This window comes from Thunnus albacares, chromosome 24 (genome assembly GCF_914725855.1).
Source record: "Thunnus albacares chromosome 24, fThuAlb1.1, whole genome shotgun sequence".
Taxonomy (NCBI): domain Eukaryota; kingdom Metazoa; phylum Chordata; class Actinopteri; order Scombriformes; family Scombridae; genus Thunnus; species Thunnus albacares.
Genome location: NC_058129.1, coordinates 11,276,142 through 11,304,096, shown reverse-complemented (window position 1 = coordinate 11,304,096; position 27,955 = coordinate 11,276,142). Strand labels below are relative to the sequence as shown.

General features: G+C 39.8%; 2 protein-coding genes across 2 annotated transcripts; both read right to left on the bottom strand.

Annotated features, from left to right (window-relative positions):
* Window positions 1-556: 556 nt before the first annotated feature.
* On the bottom strand, window positions 557-13,429 carry LOC122976403. Its single transcript, XM_044344851.1, has 10 exons — window positions 13,231-13,429; window positions 11,140-11,285; window positions 9,583-9,664; window positions 9,272-9,407; window positions 8,688-8,890; window positions 8,411-8,547; window positions 8,128-8,269; window positions 7,639-7,920; window positions 2,081-7,478; window positions 557-1,972 (listed from the first exon to the last, which is right to left on the bottom strand). The coding sequence occupies exons 1-10, from the start codon at window positions 13,354-13,356 to the stop codon at window positions 1,962-1,964; spliced, it is 6,663 nt and encodes a 2,220-aa protein (XP_044200786.1). The 5' UTR covers window positions 13,357-13,429; the 3' UTR covers window positions 557-1,961.
* Window positions 13,430-15,681: 2,252 nt separating this feature from the next.
* On the bottom strand, window positions 15,682-26,870 carry LOC122976482 (cystathionine beta-synthase-like). The gene is made up of 15 exons (XM_044344987.1): window positions 26,746-26,870; window positions 23,295-23,598; window positions 22,793-22,899; window positions 22,409-22,543; window positions 22,166-22,245; window positions 21,362-21,566; window positions 21,087-21,178; window positions 20,717-20,842; window positions 20,534-20,618; window positions 20,307-20,412; window positions 19,601-19,678; window positions 19,368-19,502; window positions 19,112-19,220; window positions 18,731-18,815; window positions 15,682-16,596 (listed from the first exon to the last, which is right to left on the bottom strand). The coding sequence occupies exons 2-15, from the start codon at window positions 23,588-23,590 to the stop codon at window positions 16,466-16,468; spliced, it is 1,770 nt and encodes a 589-aa protein (XP_044200922.1). The 5' UTR covers window positions 23,591-23,598; window positions 26,746-26,870; the 3' UTR covers window positions 15,682-16,465.
* Between the last annotated feature and the right edge of the window lie 1,085 nt (window positions 26,871-27,955).

The following is a 27,955-nucleotide window of genomic DNA, read 5'->3' as shown; positions in this document are numbered from 1 at the left end:
ATCAGTGAGATTTTCTTCTCCGATTATCATTATCATACCAAGAAAATGCTAAAATATTTAGAGCCGCTTTTTGAAAGGGCTGAGGAGACTGGCAACTAATGATTTTTTTTTTTTTAAATGGCCTCTTAAAAATTGGATCCTTTTTACAAGGATAATTTGTATACTGGCTAAAAACATTTTTCCATCTACTGATGGAGCCCTTTTATCATCAGGCTATGCACACTTGGCAATTTGCATTCCGCTCTTTGTTTTATCTTTTAAGTAGTTACACATGTTGGATTGCAAACTTCAATAATGGTAAAGTGACACATGCCAGAAGTTGGCAAAGGTGAGGATTTATCTTGAGTGATGAGTCTACTTAAAACATTTTTTTAAAGTGGAACATTATCTAACATTTTCTCCTCCTCTGCAGCCCTTTGTCCAACACTGCTGTGTCTTATCTGTGGCCAGTGCACTGAAGCATTTTATTTCCTACTTTATTTCTTTTGGTCTGTTCATTCCTCTAATGACATCACACTCCTCCTGTCTGTTAAATGCCATTATAAGTCAGAATTGATGCCATTTTCAAATAAGTTTTATTTTTTCTTCAAGAACAAAATATAAACCCAGCTCCAACACCCCCTTATATAATAAGCCATTGAAACTCTTCAAATATTTACAAAAGATAGAAAATAAAACATAAATAAATATAACCTGCTGCTGCTGCTCATGAAAGACAGGTGTGGCCTCCTGGTAACACTTAAAACTATGGTTGTTCACGACTGCCACGTCTGTCTCGTTGAAGGAATCCTAAAAGACAACATTCAGCCTAAAAGAGAAATCACAACGTTTCTATGGTCTTGGACAGTCCTGTTAAGTTAAAAATGAGAAAATATAAACAGCCAGAATTTGAGCTGCTCCACTGACAGCGACTGAGAGACATGATCAGAGGCAGCATCCTGCAATATACTGTGTGGATACTGGCACCAACTGTGGTTAGTAGTTGTTATTGCTAAAGGAAATAAAGCTTGATTGGATGTGACTGGAAGTTAAACCATACAGTGATTAATACAGTGGAGCAGCTACAAATGTAGAAATCTTTCTGCTGCTGCTGCAAAAAAACGAGCGAACAATATTGTCTTGTGTTCAGCAAGAGGGGGAAAAAAAGTTAACATAATGAGGCTGAGCGCACGCTGACCCCTACTGGTTACTCGTGGTAAGGACAAGCAGCAAAGACCTAATCAACTCTATGGGGAATTTTGTGTAAGAAATACAGTAAGTATTTAAACAAGAATTATTCCTAAAAACTTTCTAAAGAAGACTGATACAGCAATCTTACAACTTTTCAAAGTTTAGACTCAGTCTAAATTATGTATTTAATTATAAGATGTTAAAAAAGCAGGAACTTTTAAGACGCTTCATTGTACAATCCCCATCACTTTGAGAGTTTAGGCAGAAACAAAATCTTATGAGAAGAGTGCAAAAAGCAAACAATGCAATTTTATGGCTTACTGATGCGAAAAATATGTATCCTAGTGATAGCAGGAGCAGCCTTGTCTTCGTCAGTTTCTTTCACAGCTTTCAAGAGTCCAGTCTTTTAAGCCACAATGTTTAATCTCCATTACCAGTTGAAGCAGCTGGAAACTGGTTCCAGAGCAGGCACTTCAGTACTAGCTGTTCTGCTAAAAAGTCCAAATGGGATTCTGTTCAGTAGTCTTTTATTGATTGGCTATTTTATGTGTTCTGGCCGCTCCCGGGCCTTGCACATGCCCAGGCACATGCTGCAGCGAAAGTCGGGTAACCCTTTCAGTTCTCGCGCTCTTCTTCTGGCAACTCCAGATGTACAAGTCTTTGCCCAAAATAATGAGAAAGTCGTCAAGAGATCTGTTGAGGTATGATCCATCCAGGAGCTCCATGCGGGTCCACAGGCCACTCGATTATGCATCCAAAATGTCAAGTCACTTTGAATTAAGTAGACAAATTCAACTGTTGCCTGAAACACAAAAAGAAGAAAACGCGTAAAAATATTTTCCTCTAGATTCCAATTAACTGAACTTTCCATAGTATGAAAAATCCAAGAAGGTCAAAACTGCGTACTCACCTTCGTCATCAGAGTCAAACCCAAAGAGGTTGGAGCAACTCTGCAGCCGGAGGTGACTCTGCAGCTCCTCGGTGTTGTTGAAAGTGGCGAAACAGTTGGCACATCTTTGTCTCTGCGGAGCCGCTGTAACATCAGCCCGCTCAGGAGGGGGGTTTCTTTGAGACGTCTGGAAAGACAGCATCTCCTTCCTTCGTTTTGGCATGGTGATGAACTTCTCGTCGAGGTATGCTGTCGGCGGGAGACGCATGTACGGCTTCTTTCCGTACTCGGCCAAAGTGTCTATACACACGGTGGATTTTTCATCTTCGCTTTCTGCTCGTTCCTCTGCTTTGCCATGTTGGATTTTAGTTTTTGACTTAACAGGCTTTTTACAGACTGACGGAGCACCCTCATCTTTACGTGGACATTTTTTCTTGACAGTCTTCATATCACCATCTTTCTTAATCACCTTTGCTTTGTTGGGGTCAGATTTTTTCATATTAGATTTCTTTGCTTCCTTGTGTTTGTTCTCTTCAGAGGCAGTTGGTGGGGAAGTTGTTTCATTTACACTGTTAGAAGTAACAGCAGATATGCAGGAGGAACCGGGGCTTTCAAGTGTTGCGTCTGAGGTTTCCTCCTTTGCTTTTCCTTCCACATTGGGACAGCTCTCTCCTGCTGCTGCTGCTGCTGCTGCTGCTGCTTGGGCCTCAACCTGTTGGACTACAGATTTAGACTTTGCAGTCTTTTTTGAAGCAGATGTTTTGCTCGGGTCTTTGCATGGCCGTCTTTCCTTGACAGTCTTTTTGCCCTCTTTTTTATTTATAACTTTGTGCTTCTTATTTGCTTTGCCTGAGTCAGAGGAAGCAGCTTGAGTATTCTTTTCTTTGGGACTATGAGATTTCTTAGATTTTTCCTTTGTTGTCAACTTCTGCTTTTTCTCTCCTGAGGTGGTGTGTGGTGAAGTTATTTCTTTGAAACTGTTACCAGGACTGTTTTGTGTTGAGTCTGTGTTTTCCGCCTTTACTTTTCCCTGCTCATCAGCAAGACTTTCTACTACTGCTGCTGCTGCTGCTGCTGCTGCTGCTTTGGCCTCAGATTTTGACTTGGCAAGTTTTGAGGCTGTTGAGACGCCCAGATCTTTGCGAGGACATTTTTTGTTGACAGTCTTTGTGTTGACTTTGCTGTTTGTAACCTTGTGCTTCTTTGATTTACTGGAGTCCAAAGAAACAGTATTGCCTTCTTCAGGAGCACAGCGTTTTTTTGTAATATGCGATTTCTTCACTTTGTCAGCAGTTAACATCTGTGTTTTGTTTGCTGACGTGGTGATGATTGACTCATTTAAACTCTTAGCTGTATCAGCAGGTGTAGATTTATTATGTGAGATCTTTTGTTTAACATGATTGCTCTTAATCTGCTTGTTCACTGATTTCGATTCATTTGTTGACGTTTCTATCATTTTTACTACATCTTGAACATGCTGGCTCTTTTCTTCTTGAAACTTGTTGCTAACTGTTGAAGTTTCTGCTGTTTCAGTAGTATTTGTAGGAAGCTGAGCAGTTTTCGCTTTGACAGATTCATTGTTTCGACTAGTAGTAGTGTTTTCATCGTGCACAGCTTTCTTTGACTTAGGAGGACGCCCTCTTCTTTTAGGACCTTTTGTGTTTACTTTGACCAGCTTTTTCTTTAGCTTGTGCCTTACTTTGCTGTTGTGTTTTAACAAAGATGATGAGAAGACTTTGTGAGTTTTGGGAGCTGTCAGATTTGTTCTTGCTACTTGCCCTTTTCGTAATGTTTGCCTTAATCTCAGGTTAGGAACAGTTGACTCCCCGGTGGTGTCCTTGTTAGAGAGATTCTTCAACACATTGGAATCCTTGGTCTCATTTCTCTCTTGTTTCAACAGACATGATTTGACAGAGGAGAGAGAAGGAACACTAAGATTTCTTCCTGTTGATGAACTATGAGAAGCTTGTCTTCTTAATTTACGAGCAGTCTTGACACTCACAGTCTTTTTTACAGTCGTGGCAGCAGTAGAATCTTTTGGCTTATGATCTTGCTTCTTCTCCACTGGTCTGTTATGTTTGTCATTTGTTTGCACATTTGTGTTCTTGATTGGTTTAGTGGGTTTAGAAGCGTAGTGCTCTCTTTCATGAAGGTTCAGTGCCCAGAGACAAATAAATAATTGAGAACAACCAGGGAGGCAGCACACTGCCTGCAGTGGACTGTGCCTCCTGGCATGGCGTCTCATTTCCATTCCGGTTTTGAATCTGGCAGTGCAACCCTGATGAAGGCAAGGATGCCGAGGCGCAAGTCTGTGTCTTTCTACATGATGCTGAAAATGTTCAAAACTCCATAAAACCCTCATGCAAATACTGCATCTGCTGTTTCCGATTTGAAATGACAGTTCTAAAGGTTTGACATCACCATAGTGATCATCCAGAGCGTGGTACAGGAGTGCAACGCGATTTTTAGACAGGTCTGTAAACCAAGTGCATCCATCCGCAGGACAGCAAACTTTCTCTTGTGGCTCCACATTTTTCTCTTCAACAACCTTCCTGTCTTGTTTTGTGGCTGTCTTCAGGACCTGCAGAGATTCTGTCTCCTTCACTGTATCTTCAGTGGAACTGCCAAACTCTTTCTCTACCTGCATTGATGTTGTAGAGGAATCCACTTTGAGATCATGGGTTTCTGGTAACCCAGGATTAACTGCTCCATCACTTGTTCTGTCGTGAGTGATCTCCTGCTGTCTAAGCGGCTGCTTAGTTTTCGAGTTTGTGGTGTTCTGTTTCATTCTGTCAAGCTGTTTCTTTTTGCTAATATGTCCATTTACCTTGTGAACAGAGGTTTTGCTATCAAGGTTCTTGTTTTGCTCCTTTCCTTTCTGTAAAAACTGACCATCTGCTGGCTTGTCACTGGATCTTAACTTTCTTGATTCAGTTGGGCCTGACTCTAGATTGCTCAGAGATTTAGGACGGACAGCACATTTCCTCGGTCTCCCACTACTACGATGCCCTAAAGACATGTTTGTGGTCTTAGCTTTGGCAGAGGTCTTAGGTGTGGAGATATCTTTGGTGTCAGACACCCAGTTTTCTTGGGCTTTGTTGCCGACTGACTCTTTGCTCTTTTTCAGCTTCTCTATGTGATCAGACAGGTGCATCATGGCCAGGAGGTCATCTTTGAACATTGTCCCACAGAACATACACTCATCCTTACGGTAATGAAACATTGCATGTGCTACCACACGATTACCCCTGAAGTCCTTGTTGCAAAAGATGCAACAGAACTCTAACTTGGATTCCTCTGATTCAACTGCTGTTTCCATTGGATCACTGTTCTCTGGTGTTTCTGGATCAATGTCATCGGTTCCCTCGTTCTTTTTACCTTGCATGTCAGCAACTCTAGAGGTCCCCTGTTGTGGCACAAAGCAGCTGGAGGTAGTCCGTATTTTATGAGGAACATTCGGTTTAAGCACTGATGTTGACTCCTTGGAGGCACCGTCCTCCAGAACTGGTTGTTTGTGATTCTCCAGATCTCGAGCAAGTTCCTCAGGTGTAAATTCAGTTACCATCTCTGTTACTAATGTCAGAGCAGATATATCATTTATACTGTCTGGCTCTGTAGGTGCACAAGTAGATTCTGTCTCTGAAATCGCACACAAAGTCCCCATGTTCTCGCCAGACATTGTGTCTTTTTGAACACCTGTATCTGCTGTGTCCCTTTTGAGTTCATCTTTATAGGGCATGTGTCCATCTGAGTCTTTAGGTACCACTGTGGTGAGCACCCCTGAAGTGTCTGCTTTAACATGGGCTACATAATTCTTGCCACTTTCAGACCGAGAGGAAAGTGAACTCGGTTCTTGTTCACCTAGAGCTCCAGTGTTTGAATTGTCTGCCGTACTGGACACTAGAGGGATTTCATCAGTAACTACCATCTGATTGTTGTGTGCAGTTATGGTCTGTGAAGCCTCGGCTGAGGCTGTGGTTTTTGAGACATCTTTTATATTATGCACTTTAGAAGCTTTATCTATAACTGGGGATTGTGTCACTTTAGCCGCTGCTGTGGTTTGTGAAGCGATAGTGACTTTCATCTCAACGGCGGATTCTTCACTGAGCTCTCTCGCTGAAACTATGGTTTGTGAGATCTTTTCTGTGGTTTGAGCTTGAGGGACTTTTTCTAAAACGGAAGTTTCTGTAACTTTTAGTGCAGGTGATGTCTGTGAAGCAGCAGCAACTTTCATCTCAACAGCAGAGTTTTCAAAGAGCTCTCTTGCTGAACCCTTCTTTTGAAGGACTTTTCCTAAAACTGGGGATTCTGCTGCTGCTGGTGTCTGTGAGGAAATTCCACCCTTCATCTCAACATCAGGATTTTCAAAAAGCTCTCTTGGTGGATCTTTGGGAGGACTTCCCTGCACAGATGAGCGTGTGATTGTTGATACTGATCCATGAATATTCGACCCATTCCTTTTTCCTTTCTCCCGCCGAGCATAACAATGCAACTGTTGTACAAACATAGTTGCATCCCTTGCTCTAAGAATAACCTCTTTGCGATGCACAGCCTTCACTGGCTGTGATGCGGCAGGAAGTTTCACTGTAGGTTTGTAAAGAAGCATTTGAGGGAACCCTCTCTGTTTGTTGCAAGTGTCTTCTGTAAACGTACCCATCAGTTCATTGTCTGGTAGTGAGAGCTCAAGAATTACTTGTGGAGCAAAGGCTGGTTTAAGAGAGTCCACAGACAACCCTTTCTGGTGCTTGGTGTTGTTTTCCCTCGCCTTTAAATGGGAGTTTACTGACACTTTGTGTTTTGTGTTGTTCTTGCTCTGACCAGATTCGGGCCCCTTTACGACAGACGATTGATGGTGTTTTCCATGTTTCAATCCATGCTTTTTGATCTTCGGAGGAACATTATTCTCTTCAAGAGTGCCTGAGTCTTCCAGAAGCCACCTGGGTTTACGAATCCTCCGTTTTGGCGGGTTCTTTTCAGACAGCCGTGTAGTGCGTCTTTGTTCTCCATATGGAATCACTACATTGTCCTGAATTCTGTCTAGCTGCCAAAACGAACGCCTCAAAGGTTCAGATGAGGCTTCCTTCATATGTCGTGACCCTTGGTTGCCCTTCTTCTTTACAGCCGTGCCATGACCCATCTTTAGTCTTTTGGGTGCCATATCAGTTATATCCTCTTTATGATGTCTGTCCTCTTTATGGTGGCGCTTCCTTGCTGCTGCCCCTTTACTTCCCTTCTGACATAGCGATGCGCTTGATCGGGAAGCGGCCTCTTTGGTGCAATACTTAGAGATCCATTTTTCATCCATGATTTCCTCGAGGGCAGCATCAACCACCTTCCCACTCATCAGCTTCAAACAGTTGGTCCGCAAAGCAATGAGGTTCCAAAACTCTGGGTCAAAATACAGGTCCTTCTTCAAGACCTGAGAATAGAAAAAAATACACATTGAGAAGTCACCATATATTATATTACAGAAGTTGTCCAGCGGTAATTACTGCAACTGAAGTTAGGGAAACATAATACACAATGTGAAACTTTGTACACAACTATGCCTTTTCTGTCATTAAAAAGAGGTGCTCTACCTGCAGGGTTTCGAAGCGGATGTGATTTCTGATGGGGCTGTACTCCACGTGGTACTCCTGGTCAGGATGCATGTAGAGCAGGTACACCATCTTGTAGGTGTCAACAGAGCGTTCCAGGAAGAAGACAAGAAGAGCACATGCCCGGCAAACCTCCAGATCATTGGGCAGCAGGCCAGCAATGGTTTTGTAGATTAGGGACTTGGTGACGACATCACAGGGAAGGCAAGACTCCAGGGCATTAGCACAAAGCTCCACGCAAAACTGGATACCATCTTCACCCAGCTAGTAAGATAGGCACAGAGGACTTGTTAAATATCTAAATACATTTCGAAATTTTAACATCATTTTAACATTGCAGGTCAAAACTTATGAATATTTTTTACAGATTTTTTTCAATTTGTAAGAGCAACATTTAAACAATTCTACACTGTTATGTATTTTCAATACCATTTGCTCTGATCTGCAAATAAAAAAACACTAATTCCTCACCTCTTGCAGAATCACTCTGATAAATGGAAAGATTGAGTTGACATTGGTGGCAGACCGCATCAGTTGACGACTCTCCTCAAGTAGAGCTTGTTTGGATGTTTTCAACCGACTGTGGAGTTTGCTCCATATGAAAACAAGATCACTGTAGGGGACAAAGGAAGTGACTTAGTGCTTACTTGAATGGTTTTTCATTTTTGTATCAAGTGGGAGCCCATAAATAGGCCCCTGTTGGTGTCATAAACCAACTTCTCTTTACATAAGCATCAAATTTAAGTTGACCTACCACAAATAGTACATGTTTCCCCTTCGAAGCTGCTGGGAGAGGAAGGCTCTGCTGAGAGCAAGTAGCAACTCATCCTTTTCTTCACGTTCCAAACTACAGATGATGTGCACAGCATCTTTGCCATTGAGGTCAGCTACCTGAAAGACAGAGCATCAGTTTAGGGCTAAAAGGTAGTTTGTTTTTGTACAATCTTGGTATAGATGTGTGAGTAGATGTGATCAACAACAACTGGTACAAAACACAGAAGACAAAGTTCTCATGCTATCACTCCACCCACCTCTTTATGTAGACGATCATGCTGTGACGTTTTGTGAAGCCATGTGAGGTAGACCTGGAGGAAGAACAAGTGTTGCCCTGCTGTTGGATGCTGAGCACAACACTTAGCCAGGGCCAAAGCCTCACTGAACCGCTCACAGGATAAAAGGTAGCGCACTCGAAGCTCAAAGAACACTGGCAGCTCAGAGCTAATGCACCCATCCACTGAGAGAAGGCCAAACCAAAATGGAGAAAGATATGGTTGAAAGTGAATACTGTTGATGCTGAAAAGACTAGCAAGAATTACAATGAACAACCATACAGAAGGACATTCAGCTCCATACTGGAATCAAACTTTTGGGTTAAAGCCCGAATATGCAACAACACATTTATTTTGCCTCAGAATTTAACATTAAAAATTATATTTTATCATCTTGTACATCTTGACATTTAACTATAGTAAATGCCGAAATGAACAGGATCAGAGAGTGAGATGAACATATTCAGACGTGTCTACAATGTACATAAGGAGAGCACGCTGAGGTGATTAAGTCTAGTCCAGGGTTAGTTAGGTTAGAAAAGGTAATGACTACAAATGTTACCTACCTTCATTCTGAGGTAAACTGGACTCACTGAGAATTGCCTGTAAGGCTGAACTGGCCCAAGCCCCACCACCCCGAACCAAACGTTCCACCTGAAGTAAGTGAACATTCTGATGCTTCGCAAGGGCCAAATGACATTCCTAAAACAGCCCAGGGACAAAAACAATTAATTATAGTGCACCATCACCCCATGTTACACAAAATGTTGTGAATGGTTTCAAGTAATCTGCTGCACTGAGATATAGAGCACAGAATGTAATTTAATTTATGATTCACAAACAAACACGCAAAAATGTCTACAAAGGTCATTCTCACCTGGAATGTAACAGTGAAGTGTTTCAGTGGCTCTTGAAGGAAGTCTTTCTGGTCAAAGAACAGCAGCAACTCAAAAACACTCCTGTGAGGAGATGAAAATTTGTTTGGCTTTCATTAACAAGGGTTACCCTAAACAGTGTAAACTTAACTTTAATCTGTTGGGCCAATCTAGGTATCCACAGTATTTCACTTCTTTGTGTGTATTTAAAGACACTGACTGTGATAAAGAGGCAGTGGAATGCAGTTAATTGAGAAGCTGCGGGGAACCCTGCGGGAGGCGGTGTGGAGGATTGAGGGTTTATGGATAGAGTGGGGTCAACAAATGTGCTTGTGTCAGCAAAATCAACTTTCAACTGGCCCAGAATAAACTAGAATACTACAGAGGTGGTTGACAAACAGAGACAAACAAATGTTTGGCTGATTCAATTAAATATTCTTATCATTTATCAAATGCTACTGATTTGACAGTTGTTTCTTCTCTCAATTTGTTAACACTGGCAAATGAGTTTGTGTATTTTATGTTAATTGTGTTTATATAGTTAATGCTCTGTCTTTTTAATGTGTCGCTTATCATTTTTCCTTGGATGTATTGTTCCCTATGGGAAAATAAAGGATTTCATTAATTCTTTCATTCACTCACAATAAATGAATGCGAAACTTGGACAGAGAAGCAAAACTGAACAAAACAGAAACCAAAACATAACGGTGCAAGATACACCTGATCAACTTTGTCTTCAGGAAATGTGAATGAGAGAAGGGTTTGCGGTCATTTGAGCATTTTACCAGCATTTGTGCAACAGAAAAAATAAAATTTGGTTGCATGTCCAGTTGTTCATGGGCGGTAATTCAAACAAGACATTTCAGCAATGTTCCTGTCAACACAGCCATCCCGACAACTAGCCTGTGGTTACAACTGATGTATTGGTCATTTAGTTTTAGCTAGCATGAGAAATGAATCATCACAAACAACTCAGGTATAATTTGCAGATGAGTGTCATTTTTATGGAGATCACATTGTGTGTTAAAAATGGTAAAACTGGACTACACTAACCCTCACATCACTGGACTGGCGAGAAAACCAACTATGATGATTGTGGAGGCTGTGAATGGTCTCGGCCGTTAAAAGCCTGGTTTTGCAGCAATAATATTACCTAAACAAACATGTTATCTTTGCTCAGAAGCTCAATGTTGCCGGCTCCACTATGGACAATAAAAGTGCACAGATTCAAGGACAGTGGCAAGAGATGAGGAATGAAAACATGAGGCCGTAGTTCTGTCAGTCACACATTGTTTCCAGACGTGTTTTATGGTCACTAAGTTAAACTGTCATGTCCAGTGCTGCATGTTTATGTAACAATAATTTATGTGACTGTAAATCCCGACTGTAAATCCTGCGTTGCTTCTGAACTGAATGAGAGCGACAACAACAGCCCTACTGAGTGGAAAACCATTTAGCAAGAGTATGAAATTGATTCAAATTTAGATTTAAATATGTGGGTTTTTTTTTAGGACTGCAAAGATTTAAAGAAACCTCTTTAGGGAGGTCTGTGTACTTACAAGGCCAGACTACTGAGTGTGTGGAGCACATGATCACAGTTTGATGTGAAGAAGATGGAGGCTTGAGCGAAGTAGCGGAGAGCCACCTCAAAGATCCTGAGCTGAGGCAGCGGCACCTGCCAGCGAGAGGCATACTCCTCCACCAGCTGCGTGGAGAAGGAACAAAACAAAGATGAGTCAAAAACTGCAATACAAGGACGATTAATAGCTTGTATCATTTAGCGTGTTTATGTCTGTAGCAATAATCAATGTTTTGACTGAGATTTTGAGTATGGGTACAACAAGTACAAGGAACAAACTAGTGGGATTCATGCAACACGTGTACAGCTTTGCATTTTTTTCTTAATTGTAAGTACATGAAATTAAAAACCAAGAGAAAACAGACTGTTACCTATCTCACTGATTAGTATGGTGCTAGGGAGATTAGTTGTTTGGCCCAGGAAAAAAAATGTCAATCGGTTTTCCCAAAGCCCAAGCTGATGTCCTCAAATGTCTTTTGTCCCAATATTCAGTTTATTATCATGAAGGATAAAAGAAACCAGCATATTCACATTTAAGAAGCTGGAATCTGAGAATTTTGCCTTTTTTTCTTTACAAAATGACTCAAAAATGACTAAAATGATCGATCAATTATGAAAATAGTTGGCAATCAATTTAATAGTTGGCCAGTAACTGTTGTAGCTCTAAATGAAACTATTCAGTGTACAGTAGATGAAGACTGGGCACAGCCATCTTGTCTGAACAGTTATATCCGTCTTTTCCCCCTTAAATGCTGTATCACTACAATGATATACTATTAAAGTTGAGGGGCTGTCTGTCTGCATCCCAAGAGTGGCATTCGGTGCTGCTTTACACAACACCCAGACTTGGCCTGTGGTACCCCCCCATACACCCCCCCCCACCCACACATTGTGCTTATATTGCCCTCTAATGGTGGAGATCCAGAAACCTCAGTGTTGTACACCACCGGAATCCGGTGAATGTCAACTGTCAACAATGTTGTTCTCAGGCCTTTGTCCCATCTGTGCAACCAGTATCCTACTAAATCAAACTGCCGCAAATTGCACAGCATCACAAGTTAAGCTGACTCAAAACACTGATCCAACACACTCATTGTGCTTCATGAATTTACCATAATGAGTGTCCAAACTGTTTTTACACTGGGCTACTCCTTAACTGTAAAGTTTGAATGACATGCCAATAGCCAAGCAGCAAAACAATAATTTATATTTTGTTTTTGTCAACTGGTAACAATAACAGGGTTGGGTTTTTTTGAGATATAGACAGCTATGCGAGTTAAACCCTGCAATATTTAAATTATTTTTCTTTGTTACTAATTAGGTTGCAGCCTTATTTACGACTCTATTTTGTGACAGGGAAAGATTAGCAAACAATCCCAGACAGCTGACATTTAAATGCACTTCTCCATGAGATTTAGTGGCCGATCTTATTCCTTTAACGTTATGGCAATAAGGAAAACTTAAGGGTATAAGCACATCTTGTGATACAATAAATTATGTTATCTGCTATTGCAACAGTACACTTAAAGTTAAGCTACATGTCCTAAGACAGGTCATTAAGCCAGATTTCTACATTACGTAGGCTATTTGGCAAATGTTTGGTAATGTTAGCTACACATCACATGGCAACCTTAAATTAGAGATTGACGCTAACTAACACCCTCCTTTCTAGTTCAACGTTTACCAAACGTGCTGTGTGCCTGCAAAAAGTTATCCAGTGGGTAATTTGGTAAACATTCAGCCGACAAACGACGCTAACTTGCGGGCAAATATTGGGCTAGCTGGGCAGCTGGCTCAAGCGTTTAGCCGTGTTAGCTTCCTAGCTGTACACTAAACAATCATTGTCAAAATATGACTCGGACGCGTCGAAAGCGTCACCTAAATTTCAGCCCTGGTTGTCGGCTGTAATCGTAAAAAAGGTGTTATATCGTTATATTAGTGTTTAAAGCGACAACGGCTCGTTCTAACTAGATGCTAACAGTTGCTAACGGTAGCCGTGTTCTGGGGGAGGGGAGTCGGCTTCTATCTTCGACAACAAGCCTGTCACCAACTTCAAGCTACAGCTCCTTACCTTGCAGTAGTCCGAGCAGAACGGTTTGCTGTCGGCTCGCAGTTCATCGCTTGAGTAACGGCTTAACAAACTCTGTAGTTGTTTTTCAAGCCCCTCTAACTCGTACACACTGCCCTCCTCCGCCATACTGCCTGTCTAGCCGTGCTCGTAGCAGCTACCACACAACACCATACATCGCCACGGTCAACGGCTCGCATCGACAGCGCTGATTGGACAACGTAAAGGGAGTCGCTCCTTTGCGGTGTCAGCGCGCGCCGAAGGAACGCTGGTCAGGGCGGACTCGAAGTTTCTCTTTCACAAGAAAATGCCTTCGGTTAAGCCCCGCCCACACGGTGTTAGCGGTAGAACATTACATGCGCCACAAACCACATGGCAGACACAAACACAGCGCGTTGTTAATGACTCTTATCAAGCTCATAGTACAAACAGTAAATTATTAGAGTAATTGTGCTGTTAACAGTGATAGCAGAAGTATTCCGATGCTTTATTTAAGTAAAAATACCAATACAGCCATGTAAAAATACTCCATTATCAGTAAAAGTCCTGCATGAATAATCCTACTTAAGTGAGCAGCAAAATGTACTTAAAGTATGAAAGTAAAAGTAGTGGTTTGGTCCCTCTGACTGATATATTATATCGACATCATTAGATTATTGATACTGAAGCATCAGTGTTAGAGCAGCATGTTACTGTTGTAGCTGCTGGAGGTGAAGCTAGTTTCAACTACTTTACATACAGTTAGCTAGTTTAGTCCAGTGGTTCCCAACCTAGGGTCAGGCCCCTCCAAAGGGTCACCAGATGAATCTGAGGGGTCGTGAGATGATTAATGGGAGAGGAAAGAAGAAAAAACAAAGTTCTGATACACAAATTGGTTTTCAATTTTTGGAACTTTTCAATATATTAATATGAATATGAATATTAAAATGTTAACTCATGAGCTAAACATGTTTATATCTACATTAACCTGACACAAATATATTATCAAATATTTTTAAATTATTTGGCAGGTTGTGTTTAGGTACAGTATTTTTGCAATTTGTGTATTTTATGTAACCTGTGTGCAGAAAAACTGCATATAAATATTTGGCCCCCTGATAAAAGTTTTGACTTTTATAATTTACATCAAAACTTTTACATAATTTTTCACAAATCTACTATAGATAACAAAATAAACACAAGACTCCTGTAAATCCCAACTCCCAATTATAATTGCTATTTGAACAGTGCACAGAGCTGAAATGAAACCTACCAGATATTAAAGTTTAATGCATGAACACTATTTTAATTCAACATCTTTAGCCTGTGCAACCAAAACAGACTTGTTCTTCACAAGATGCCATTTATTCTCCCTCCGATACAATCCTTAACAGTGTTATAAATCTATTTTATTCTTAAATTAATTAAAAGAAATAAAATTAAAACACTTAGGCCTGCATTTACACTGCACTGAGTAATGTCCCCCATTGAAAAAAATGTGAAAAAACTGGCCCATGGTTGAACCTAAATGCTGCGCTCTGGTTTATGCTCTGTCTTGTTTGATTATTTACATAGGATGTACTATTCCCAAAGGGGACGATAAAGGGTTTCATTCTTTCATTCATACATTTACAGTAAACCAATGTGAAACTTGGACAGTAAAGGAAAAATGAATGAAGCAGAAAGTACAGTATGTAAATGTGTTCAATGTGCAGATTTGTCTATAACCAAATAACCTCATCTGAAACCACCTTTAATTCATTTTGGCAAAGGTTTCCAACACGTCTGCGGAAGTGAGCTGTGAGCTGTTCAACCAAACAGTGATTTTTACTTCTCAGATTGTTTCATCAGAAGCCCTGAAGAGGTTAAACTATTCAGTATCTCACAAGAAAAAAGGCAATGAGGTCACTCCTTAGATTTATCTTTATCATATAAATGATGTAGCTATAAGTTTGATTTGTCATATCACTCTACCTCAATCAACTTAACTTAATCAACATTAGTTTTGCTTTGCTTTCTCTGTTCTACATCATGAATTGCTGAAAGTGGAAACAACATGTATGAAAACAACTTTGAAACAAATAAAGTATTAAAGTATTAAGTATTAAACAATAAAAAGATCCACCCCCCAGATTGGGAACTACTGGATTTAAGGGACAGTTTAAAACTTTCTAAACAAGGCTAAGATTAAATACTGTAAGTTTTATGTTGACATGTTTTTCATATGTAAATATCGTAAAAATAAAATGTGAGACTACATAGGCTTGTTTTTATATTTTACATTTTTTAAACACAAAAAAAAAACAGTATTCTGGAAACTTTTACATCAAACATTTACAAAAATAACTAAATCTTATTGGCTGTTGTTAAATTTGAGCTTGATCAGACTTATTCACTTACTCTTCATCACTGAGGGTAAAGCAAGATTCATGATCATCATGGCGTCAGTTGGTTTACAGTAATGAGGCAGACAGCTACAGAATCTCTTTAAACTTTATTTAAATCATACACATTCATTAAGGTAAAATGATGCAATACAAAATATTTCTTCCAGACACAGCTACGATTAAATAGTCAAGACAACTTTACAGTCACACCACTGTCACTGAAAGAGCAGAGAACGCCACATGATTGTGTGCAAGAAATTTGATTATATTCCACGTGTATTTCTTTTTGTGTATATACACACACACACACACACAAAAATGAAAAAAGCAGCACTTACTTATATACAGCAAATATCAACCTGTCTAATCTTGATTAACAAGATAATTGAGACTAATCTATGTCTTATTTCTAATGTTCGATTGACGCACGAGGCCACAGTGAAACAATCATGAAGCTTTCAGACAAATAAAAAAAGCAACACAAAGGCCTCAATATTTAAGATAATATAAAACAAAAACTTTCTAAAAGTTATAAACTTATAAAAGATTTGCTTTGAGCACTACAAGCAGATATAATAAGTAATAATCAACGGCTTCAAACAATATCACAAGTTGACTGACTGGCATAAAAGGCTCCATCTCATCCATCCATCACTTGATTGAACCTTAAGACTCAAGTCCAAAACATTAAAAAAAAAAAAAAAATCTATTCATTTCTTTTTTTAAGTGGAAAAAAAAAGAACTAACCTAAATCAAAACTTCACAAGATCATTTTTTGCCCTCTTTAAGACACTTCTACTAAACTCCTCATTGCGTTTATTATGCTAGTGTCAGAAATGTACAAGTGTGTACTGTGTGTTTCAGTCTGCCGGTCACAGCTCGTCAGTGGACTCTGAAAGGGACCGCTCTCTCCTTTCCACGCCTGTGACGAAGTTGAGTAGGTCGACCGCGGTGACCACCCCGAAGACCATCTGCTTCAGACTGGGAGAGCCGTCTGTCAAGTCTGGTGGAAGAATAGAAGAGGAGAGAGAGAGTGATGATCGGAGTAATTAAAAATACTCACGCTCCTTTTAGCTCTGTTTTGGTCGAGGTTTATGAGAGTGGGACACTGATGCAAAAACAATGAGCTGAAAGAAGCTTAGTGCTCGATAAAGTTGAGAACTGCAGTGGGGTTCTTTCTGGTAGAGCTGCAACAATTAGTCAATAGAGCGTTTATTGCCAATAACTTTGATAATCGATTAATTGTTTTGAGCAATTTTGTACAAAAAAAAGCCTGAACTCTCAGGTTCCAGCTTTTTAAATGTGAATATTTTCTGGTTTCTTTAGTCGTCTTTGATAGTGAACTGAATATCTTTGGGTTGTGGACTATTTGTTGAGTTTGCATCATTGGCTTTAGGGAATGATGATTGACGTTTTCCAACATTTTCTGACATTTTATGGACCGAACAGCTAATGAATTAATCAATAATAAAAATAATTGTTAGTTGCAGCCCTACTCTGTAGATTCATCACTATGAGTGACCTCTTTTACATTATGTATGGTCCACTGATCAATTGTTAACATAAAATATTGATTAGTGCTGCTTCAACTTTACTGGGGTTATTCATGCAATTTTTCATTATGCTTTGAAATAATCCTTTTTTCACTTGATAAACTGTATCTAAAACCATCTAGGAGATTAAAGTAAATGAAAAAGGCACATGTGAATGTGTGTGTAAATACTCTGAAACAGTGCCAGACACATTAATCTCACATTGCATTAAATATTATGCATGTGACATGTCGCATGCTGAGGTAGCTGGTCACGGTTTCTCAAATTAAACCAGTAATCAACTGAATTACACTTGAACATCAGCATGTGTAGCAGAAAACAAATAACTGAAAACATATAATGGAGCTTGTTTACTACCGTTAAAGCCACATTTTACTGGCGTCTAAATGGTGGTTTGCATTTATGCCAAATCTTGTTTATGTCCAGCATGGAAAAAAACCAAATTGGTGGTTTCAAAAAAATGTGTATAAAAGGCAATTCCACAATATTGAAAAGGTCACTCTGTGTCCGGCTTAGATGTGATATTCCTCCCCGGGCACTTATCAGGGTTATTCTGACACAGCTGCTGAAGAAAAGATAAAAACTAGAGATGCTATTATTCAGTAAACCCACAGCACCATGAAGTCATTTTGTACTTCTTCAAATCAAGTAAATCTGAGTTTGTTATTGATTATTTAACACATGGAATCATTGGAAAATATGCAATAACTCTGTCTTAGCTTGAACATTAATTATATGATGTAAATTATTTTCTTTTTGAATATATCCTCACAACTTTGGAGTGTTTGCATGACATTAGACAAAAACACACAAAAATATTGGTGTGTCCTTGTTTTTTAGCCAAATACTCATCTCTTCCAGACTACTTTTGTCCAAAATCCATTTCCCATTAGGATGCTCCCTTCGCAGCTGGACTTTAACACTCGTATATCAGAGAGGAATGATCTGTGGCAAACTGACCCACTGAGACAGACCAATGTTATCTTAAAAATGTGGGTGCGGCAGGACCACGGGTTCAACACTAATCAATACCGTGTCCTTGAGACAGACCATGAACCTGTGTGTACACATTCAGACTAAGCTGCTTTGGATGAAGACACTGATTGCAAAATTGTTTACTACTTTTTTGGTTTCCTGACTACTTGGTTTTAATCCCACAAGGCATCATTATCAATTTTCACACTAATCTGAGCAATTAGAATAATTTTGATTAGATCTTTTTCTAACAAAGTGTGCATTGCTGGCTGCAAAAAGCTGGATGACAAACCCAAACTACATTCTAACTTTGATAGTATAATGTTTAGCGGTTAGAATATGAAAGCACGCACAAAAACTTACCGTATTTAGTCTGCATACTATCTGGTTTGAGTACATTAGTTACTTTTCCAGTGTGAACACACTAAATATTAAAAACCTGCATAAAAGTAGTATTTGGTGTGGATTTAGGAAATGTAATAAGTGTATTTCTGTCATACTACCACTGGGGGGCGCCAACATATCAAAGTTTCTAAGACCCGGCTAAAAAGAATAAGAGCAAAGGAAGTGTGTTTATGAGCTGTGTGTGTGTACTCGTGTTGTACTTACATTGAATCTGTTCATGCACCACCAGGGCAAAGTGATCAGTTTCCAGAATACGGGATAACTTTCCCAAGTTATCGGTCAGACGGATCTGAGAATGACGAGAGAATGTGTTGGGAGGAAGAAAAGGTTATTATTTCAATGATTAATTATGTGAAATTTGAAAGTAACATATACACAAGGAGCGTATGACGATGCCAAAGCTTTACAGAACATTTAATTCTGACAAGATATCTTGATGAACTGAGACTTGAATAGTCGTTCTGGTAACGGTTCTGGTAAAGAGCTGTAAACCAGTGCTCCATCCAATTTATTTGAAAATCATTATGAATGCATTACTTTTACACATTTCCTTATATACAAGAGCTGAGAACAGAGATGTCTGACCTGTTTGAACTGCTTGTAGAGTACTTTGCTGACTGGGTCTGACAGCTTGATCTTCCCTGCCAGAATAGAGGCCAACATGTTCCCTAATGTCACCATGCCCAGGATTAACCTGCATACACACATACAGAAGTCCAGGATAAAAATTTACATTTTACAACAGGTATATAACTAATACTGCAATGCAACAAAAAGGTTTCAACAACTGTTTTTTTGTGTGGCAGTTAGCTAGTTTGTCTTTCTTTTTCAGGACACTCACCCAGCATCATCCACCACGGGCGCCTGGTCGAAACCCTTCTCTTTGAGGATTTTGATCGTCTTCTGACAGGTGACTGTTGGCAGGACGGTGAGGGGGGCAGACAGGTTCAAGCCTTGCAGCTTCAGGTTCCACCACCTGATGGACAAAGAGGAAATAGGAAGGGATTTATGTCGTAAACGAGCATGCAAGGAGATACGCTTTAATTGAGAGAGAGAGAAAATGAACACACATACCATGGTTTTTTCACCATGAGGTCCTCCTCCCTCAGGAAACCTTTCTGGACCATCCATTTGTCACTCAGGAACTTGGACCTTGAGGGGAAAAAGATGAAAGATTTTTTTTTTTATTTACACAATGAATAGAAACCAAACCGGATATTTGCAATCACTCGAAGGCTCAGCTAACCTAAAGTGACCTCTTAAGGCTGAAGTCGGTGATTTGATCAGTGATTACCTTGATCATCAAAGCAGGGTTTCAAACCACACAGTAATACCTGTTTTATTAATATTGCTGCACCATTTATTTATTTTCTGAGAAGCTCCGTATGATTTATCAATGTAATTTGTCACAATGACATATTAGGTTGAACAAATTACTTTAATTTTCCACATGGGGGAGCTAAACATGAAGTTTTCTACAAATTGCCCATATTAGTCCCTGGAGAAATCTGACAAACATGGCACTTTACCCCCGTTAAGAACGATCTGTTCTCAAACAAATGTGTGACCATGAGGGTCCAACCTATCAAAATCTTGCACGATTTTAATTCACAATCAGCAGTTTTCATAGGATTCCCATGTTGCAATTATCAAAGAAATCACTTGCTTTAATCCTGAAAGTTTATACATCTGTCTGTAATGGCGAATATCACAAAAATAGGCTTTTTTTGAACCCCTTCATTTCAAATCATATGGTTATTGGATGTGTGGGGATTCTCACATGTAGTTGCGGATGGAATCTGGCAGGATGACGACACAGCGCTGACCTTCCTTCAGTTCTCTGGCGACATTTACTGCTGCTGACATGGCCGTTCCAGAGCTGCCTCCTGTTAAAGAAAAGTCCAAAAAAAATTAGCTGCCTTTCACCAACGTGTTAAGATGACAATAATTATTATAATTACAATCCACTTCTGAGGTTTTTTTTTGTAAGTGGGAAAGAGTACTTACCACACAGCAGGCCTTCGTCTCTGATTAGCATACGAGACATGTTGAAGGAGTCCTCATCGTTGGACTTGTACCAGGTATCAACTACCTGAAAATATGAAATAAAGACGTAATATTAAGTTGACGCAACTCAGAAACACATAAGAAAAGGGGATATAAGGGGGAAAAAAAGCCTCTGGAACTCACTGATCTGTCGAGCACGGTGGGGATGAAGTCGTACCCGATGCCCTCCACCTCGTACTGGGTCTTATCGGTCTTGTTAAGGTCCTCAGGCTCAGCGAGGATGGAGCCTTCTGGGTCGACACCAACGATCTACACACAACACACAACATTTATGAACAATGGGGCTCAGCTGACATCTGCTTCTTATTCCGCTTCTTTTTAGCCATGGCTCAAATGAATATAAAAGTAATAAATGTAGCTTGACGTCTTGGAAATATTCAGAATCGGAAAATAAGAACGGTAAGAAGCAGTTGTAACACACAGTAATGCCTCTATGATCTTAGAAAGCAGTGACTAAGTTATCCCCTTTGACTTCAGGACAGAGACGACTTACTTTGATGTTGGGGCATCTTTCCTTTAGTTTGCGGGCGATGCCTGTGATGGTTCCTCCTGTACCTGCTCCTGCCACCAGCATGTCTATTTTACCTGTTATGAGTCAGAGGCACAACAGATGATTCAGATTTACTCTAAATTAAAAAAAAAGTGTAATTTACTTGAACAGAGGTCTTTTGTGAACTGAGGAGATTGTTGCTGAACGTCAGAAGAGCATGGTGGTAACAGATAAGATCCTTTAAATAAAAACATGACAGCATTGTGGTGTCTTCGTACCGTCGCACTGCTCAAGGATCTCTTCGGCTGTGGTGTCGTAGTGAGCCAGGGGATTGCTCGGGTTACGGTACTGGTCCAGGATGTGCGAGTTGGGGATTTCGTTCTTCAGGCGCCAGGCTACGCCAACGTGCGACTCTGGCGAATCGAAGCGAGCGCTGGTGGGCGTACGGACGATTTCGGCTCCGAGAGCTCTCAAGACATCCACCTGCGTAGAAAAACAAATTGAGTAAATATGATCTTATTAATAAACTACAACCAAGTCTCAATCTGACATTTATATTTTACTACATAAAACAGCCTAACATAGACCTGTATTAAAATTAGCAAAGCTAGACTGAATAGCTTGACATTACAAAAAATATCAATTATAATATATAATGGTTTCCTATAGCTTATGAGTGCTGACCTATAGAGTTTTGCATAATTTCTGTCAGTCAAGACATGTGGCAGCAAGAAGGTTTGGACAGGACTCAGAAAATTGAATACCACACAGGTTAAGGTGCAGCTTTTAATTAACAGTGGCATTTTAGAGGCTTGACACACCTGCTGAATGTTTAAATGCTTTGCTTTTTCAAAAGGTTTTAGGGTTTTAAAAAGAGCACAGTGTGTTATTTTAGACAGGAGGCAAGCCTAATGTGCTATGGGTTACTAAAAACAATCATAAGAGGAAACAGGTGTACACCTTCTGCAATTTCAGTTTCACTACACTATAAAAAAAAAAAAAAAGCTATGTCTCTATCATTTTTGTGAATTTTATTTTCAAGTAATGGACGAGCAAAACAACTGACACGTTCAAGATCTCACCTTCTCCATGCTCATTTTCTCAGGCATGACTATGATGCAACGGTAGCCTTTTACAGCTGCAGCCAGAGCCAATCCGATACCTAGAAACAACACACACACACACACACACACACACACGAGTACAGATGAGTACGTTTTACAACACTACCGCTGTACGGTAAATAACATACCATTAACACTTTTAAATACCTTTCACCATAGCAACACGTGCATTCTTGAGGACAAACACATGTGGTTAATTACCAGTGTTTCCAGAGGTGGGCTCTATAATGGTGTCTCCAGGCTTGAGGATGCCAGCTCTCTCAGCGTCCTCCACCATCCTCAGACTGATCCTGTCCTTGACACTGCCGCCAGCGTTGAAGTACTCGCACTTGGCCACTTAAAAACAAATAACAGATACATATTTGTACAAGAGTTGATTTAGAAAGCTGAATGATGCGTATGACCCTGAACCACCTCCAGTTGTTCTATTCATAATCTTGTCAAACTGAAACAAAAACTGAACACGTAGCACATCGCACGCCACAACTCGCTATGTGTAACCTTTTGTTTCCGTTGTGTGAAAGCATCAAACGTTACACTTCTAGATTTGAGAATGTGTCTCGGCTTGAGTGTTGGGTGACTCACATATTTCACATCTGAGTCCAAACGCTTTGGGGATCTTGTTGATGCGTACCATGGGAGTCTCACCAATCCTATGCAGGATGTTTGGAAGAATAGTTGGCGTAACCGTTCTGGGAGGAGAAAGTGGAAGAGAGAGAAAGAGAAAAAAAACCTCAACACGTGTTTCAGCAAAGAGAAACAGATTCAGACACACGTCACGTGTCTGTGTGTAGATTCACAGCGAAGATAATCGCTTCAACATCAGTCTCAAATATTTTTGCTACCGCTGGTGGGAGATAATTACACCCGTTTCCACTCGTTTCACTAGTTTGAGGAGTTTTAATAGCGGGTGTTTGTATGCGTCATTCCTGAGTAGTGTAATGGAACTGGTTTTCACTGGCTTGAACAAGCAAAATAAAACTTATATATATCTGTACAATAATACATTTCAGTTCCTGTTTTTTTGGTCAATTTTTGAACTGCAAATTCAAATGTTTTATATGTAAAGTGTGAAAACTGGACTCACCTTGGAATTTGTGTATGAGGGGAGTCAGCTTTCGAGGCTCCCAGGCTCCATTTGCAGCGGCTCGGCAGGTCGGGCCGGATCCATTTCCTCTCAACTGCAGCGTTCTTTGTGTTCATCTGAAGGGCTCTGTTGGCCTCCTCGGTGTCCAGCACCGCGGGCAGCTTGTCAACCCCGTTCAGTGGGAAGGAACCCTCCCGGAGTTTGGCTTCTCCGTTGGTGTGGTTGAGCATCTTGGCAGCGTGGGGGCAGACGGGGCCCTTGACGGGGGTCTCTTTGGACGAGGGAACTGACGGCATGGCTTACCCTGAAGAAGAAGAAAAAAAAAACAGAGGAAGAAGGGTTATGTTTTCGTAATCTTTTCTTTTTCATACAGAAAATAACGGGGGATTGTTTGAAGTTTTGCGGTGCTGGTGCCAATGTGATACTTGAATACCTCATTTAGGAGTATAAAAATGTACCTTAGCACAAAGAAGCTGTACAAGAGCTTAAAAGATACAGGCTACAATTAGCAAATCTGGAAGTATCAAATCACAAAGTAAGTAAGCAAGACCTTGAACCGGAGCAAGCATTCAGAGCCAGCTTTTGATACTTGACAGTTTTTGATACTCTGTGTTACAACAACCAGAAGAGGAACTGGGACATTAGCAGCAGCAAGGAACATTAAAACAATGCCAATAACAGGAAATGAACTTGATTAATAGTAAATCCAATCCGGATGTTACTGTTTGTTTGAAAAGAGAAAAACAAGTCAAATCTTTAGCTTTATTTCAGACTACTATTAAAACAGGAACCAGTGAGATAAAAAAAAAAAAAAAAAAAACACTGAACCACTCCTATTCCCTCTTATTAATGCTGAGTCATATCAGCACTGAAAAAAAAAAAAGCTGCATCACGCTTGGCAAGGAGTTTGGCGTTATTACTTGCGCCCTGCCCTTCGCACCCCTGCAGAGTTTCAATCGGACACATATTTAAACTACTGCCATTGTCATGATGAGCAAGAAAATTAGTCATCACTGCTACTAGAGAGAAAGTGGGAGGAGGTTACAGTTGGCTGATCAAGCTTTAGTTAATATTGCATCAGACACTCACTACAGAAAAAAAGATTTATATCTTAGAGGTCAAAATCGCACAAAAAAATTAAGAGCAACATATTATATTTAACGATAAATTAGCAGACATGCACTTGTCTGTTATCATGATCTCCCTTTTAAAGCTCAGATGGGCTCTGTGTTTGTGAATGTGGTTAATGTGAACCTATAATGACTCAATGTTCTGTCTTAACAAGTTTGAAATGCTGTTAAAGTCACACTTTTACGACTAAATGTTAAACATTATCTTAAGCTGGAGTCTTGTACAGCACGGTAAGTGAACTTAAAATGACCTCTTAATCTGGTTAAGGACTATTAGTGTAAACATTACCATGCAGTTAATATAATTACAGATCTTATGGGTCGATATGGGTTTCAGTAATACCTTTCCTGGAACAGAAGCAGGTTATTTGTTATTTTTTTTCTGGTGGAGCTTAAGTCTGGCAGACAACAACAGTACAGATACAAAGAATCAGATGCCTCTCGCTACTTAAGCCCCTCGACTTCTAAAAATATGAAGACATCCATTCGGTTTCTCCCTCATCCAGCTGGAATGGCAGCAGATGAACCTTCACTAACACGCAGTGCACACACCGAGGCCAGCTGTTAAAACCGGGGGCCCCTCTTTGACTCCACCATGAGTTCAGATGATGTTCACTCAGTGAGCCAACTACATCTTCTTAAGCAAACAGCTCTCCGTGGGAGAGAACTAACAGAGATGTGCTGCTTTAGAGTTAGTGACGCACTGATAAATAAAACAAACACAAATAAATCAATAGAAGGAGAAAACAGGAATTAATGTAGATTTTCATGTGTTGTGGGAGACTTTCACTGTTCACAAAGTGGAGATCCATCTGATCTCTATCTATTCTCAAATAGGAAAGATGCAGAGCTCGATCTTGCGTGTTTCAACTCTCCTTTTCTGCCCACTTATAACCTCAAATTTTAATATCAGCAAGTCTGCAGTAACTATTAGTCATGCTGCTAATTAAAGTTACATTGGCTACAACTGCTGCTGTAAATGTGGGAAAGAGTTGATGGTATGTAGTGGCCTGAGGCAGGGTTCAACAGGGCAATATGATCCTCTGAGAGACCACATGCGGCACTGAGCCCAGGCTGCATGGCCGTTTAAGACTCGCAAGAGGATTTAACGAGGAGAATTTTCAATTTTTGTTTAATACTCCGGACTTAAGCCAAGAATCCACTCCCCAAATACCTACCAGGCTGAAGAAATACAGAGCAGAAAATCACCTGATCTGTCTGGCAACATCAAACTCAATCTAATGAAAAATCCCTGTAATATTCTTACCTTATCAGACTTGGATATCTGCTTAAGCTGTGGCTTTTCTAATCCTCTGTGGTATGTTCAGTGCTCTCAAAGTTTAACAATTACTGTGCAGAAGGACTTTAAAAAAAAAAAAAAAAAAAAAAAAAAAAAAAAAAAAAAGGCATATGGTTGAGGCAGATAATTGCTCTGCCAGCAACAAACACTACCAAAATATCAGCTGGTCAACAGCACAAGAAGAGCAGACTATAGATACTCACTCAGCCATAACAAATGGTGGGTCAAATGTGAACAGCAGGAATGCTTGCCATAGAAATACAATGTAAAAGTGCAAACATGTAGCCCACACCTGAAAACCCACCACATGTTAGAGAGCCAAAGGTGCAATTTATGATGACCTTTTAGCTTAGATAACCACATGTGACCCTGAAGTGTAATGAGACACTGGATGTGGATTCATGGATTGACAGAAAATGAATCTGTGACAATTTTCTGTCATTTTTAAAGCAAAAATGTCAGCAAATTCGTTGATTGCTGTTTCCAAAAGGTGAGTATTAGCTGGTTTTCTTTAGACTGTTAGTCATACAAAAGAAGGAATTTGAATGAGTCACCTTCGGTTTTCGGGAAAATGTGACTGGTGTTATTCACTATATACATTTTAGACTGCGCTGGATTAATATCCAATGAAAATAATCATTACTATAAGAAAATGAACAGTGAGGTGTTCTCTTCTAGCCATACCATGCTACAGAGATGTTATTGTGTGTTGTATTAGCGGATTAAATATACACACGGTTCAGCCCTGGCGGAATTAATGATAAAAATGTAAAATATGAAATGTAAGGTTGAGGATATACGTAACACTGACACATAATTAATGTGTTAAATGCGGCAAATATGCGGAAACATGCATCGAGCCAACATCTCTCTACTGCGCAGTTACATTGTTGCATCAGAGCAGCGGATACGGAGCAGCATTGAGGCAGCAAGATAATTTTTTTTTAAAATCACTCGTTTTCATTTATCGAGGTTACATTTTTCCTTTACATGTCGCACTTACTCGTTCATTTTCACTCACCTGACGACTTAAATGTGGCCAAAAACGTGTGTAAAAAACCAGAGAAGACTCCGACGTACCGGCGTGGCAGGAACAACACTGCGGAGTGAGCAAGCACTGATGAAACGGAGCAGTTTTCGTGACGGAACACGTGGACCAAGCTGGGAGGACGTGGGCAAAGTTTTAGAACGCTCGCCGATTGGCTACGGCGAGGGCGTCTGTTTGTTGCCTGCACCAATCAGAGCGCAGATTTCTCAATAAGGATTTAGGGGTGACGCCGTGTTGCAGTTGTCCTCACCATATGTTTACCTTTTATTGACCCAACACACACTGCACGGACTTTGATGCATGTGACATCTTGAGAACTTCTCATGCGCAGTTTGTTGTTCCCACAATAAAAAACGAGTCAGCATGTATTTATTTTTAAAGCTATTAAGTGTTTCAAATAGCTTTAAAGGCCATATAGTCATTTAAAATGGCTTTAAACTGTACTTTTCTCTTCTATGGCGTAATATTTGGTGTCCAGTATGATATGTGCTGAAATCAGCATATATCAGAGCGAGAGATTGCAAAAACATATTTTGAAATATTAATCTTGAGCAAACTAATTAATCACTAACTCCTACTCCCTTAATAAAACAGAACTGAGAGTAGAGGAAAGGAACGAAGGATTGGCTGATTAAGGTTTGGTTCATGTTGCATCATTCACACACTATAAAAAATAATCATGTAAAAAAATATATAATAGAATAAAACAACAATGTCATTACTACTTGTGATCTTTCAGAAATATAAAATGAAATAGTTGGGTGATAAATATAGTCTAACTGGAGAAAATAGGAGCTTTAAATTGGGGTTTTTGACAGTTTAAAAGCAAACAACTGGTAATTTTTTGCAGCAATGACTGTGACAATATGATAAATACCTAATTGGTCAATATAAATATCTAAAATAAATACATTAGGTATGAGATCACTTCACAAATTTTTAAAGCACTCAAAGCTTCCGATGTCTCCAAATTGTTTAGTCCCTCAACATTTTAACACACGTCTCCGCTCAACTTATTAGAAATTTTATGCAATTTCTAAACTTAAGACTTCATCAAGTTACCACGTTTATTTTTTTTTTATATCTTTCCACACCTGTTTAGTAATTATTTTATACAAGTATCTTGGTTTGTTGAGGGTATACTAGATAAGAAACAAACTTATGTTCAGATAAGCAAATGGTG

What these genes read in the sequence shown, in the direction of transcription:
- LOC122976403 (XM_044344851.1), bottom strand. Translation starts at nt 13,356, where the DNA reads ATGGCGGAGGAGGGCAGTGTGTACGAGTTAGAGGGGCTTGAAAAACAA. An exon ending in TCTGCTCGGACTACTGCAAG is followed by an intron (nt 11,286 to 13,230) that starts GTAAGGAGCTGT and finishes TTCTCCACGCAG; the next exon opens with CTGGTGGAGGAGTATGCCTC. An exon ending in CAGTTTACCTCAGAATGAAG is followed by an intron (nt 8,891 to 9,271) that starts GTAGGTAACATT and finishes GCCTTCTCTCAG; the next exon opens with TGGATGGGTGCATTAGCTCT.
- LOC122976482 (XM_044344987.1), bottom strand. Translation starts at nt 23,590, where the DNA reads ATGCCGTCAGTTCCCTCGTCCAAAGAGACCCCCGTCAAGGGCCCCGTC. An exon ending in CCACCGTGCTCGACAGATCA is followed by an intron (nt 20,619 to 20,716) that starts GTGAGTTCCAGA and finishes TCATATTTTCAG; the next exon opens with GTAGTTGATACCTGGTACAA. An exon ending in CTCATGGTGAAAAAACCATG is followed by an intron (nt 19,503 to 19,600) that starts GTATGTGTGTTC and finishes TTTGTCCATCAG; the next exon opens with GTGGTGGAACCTGAAGCTGC.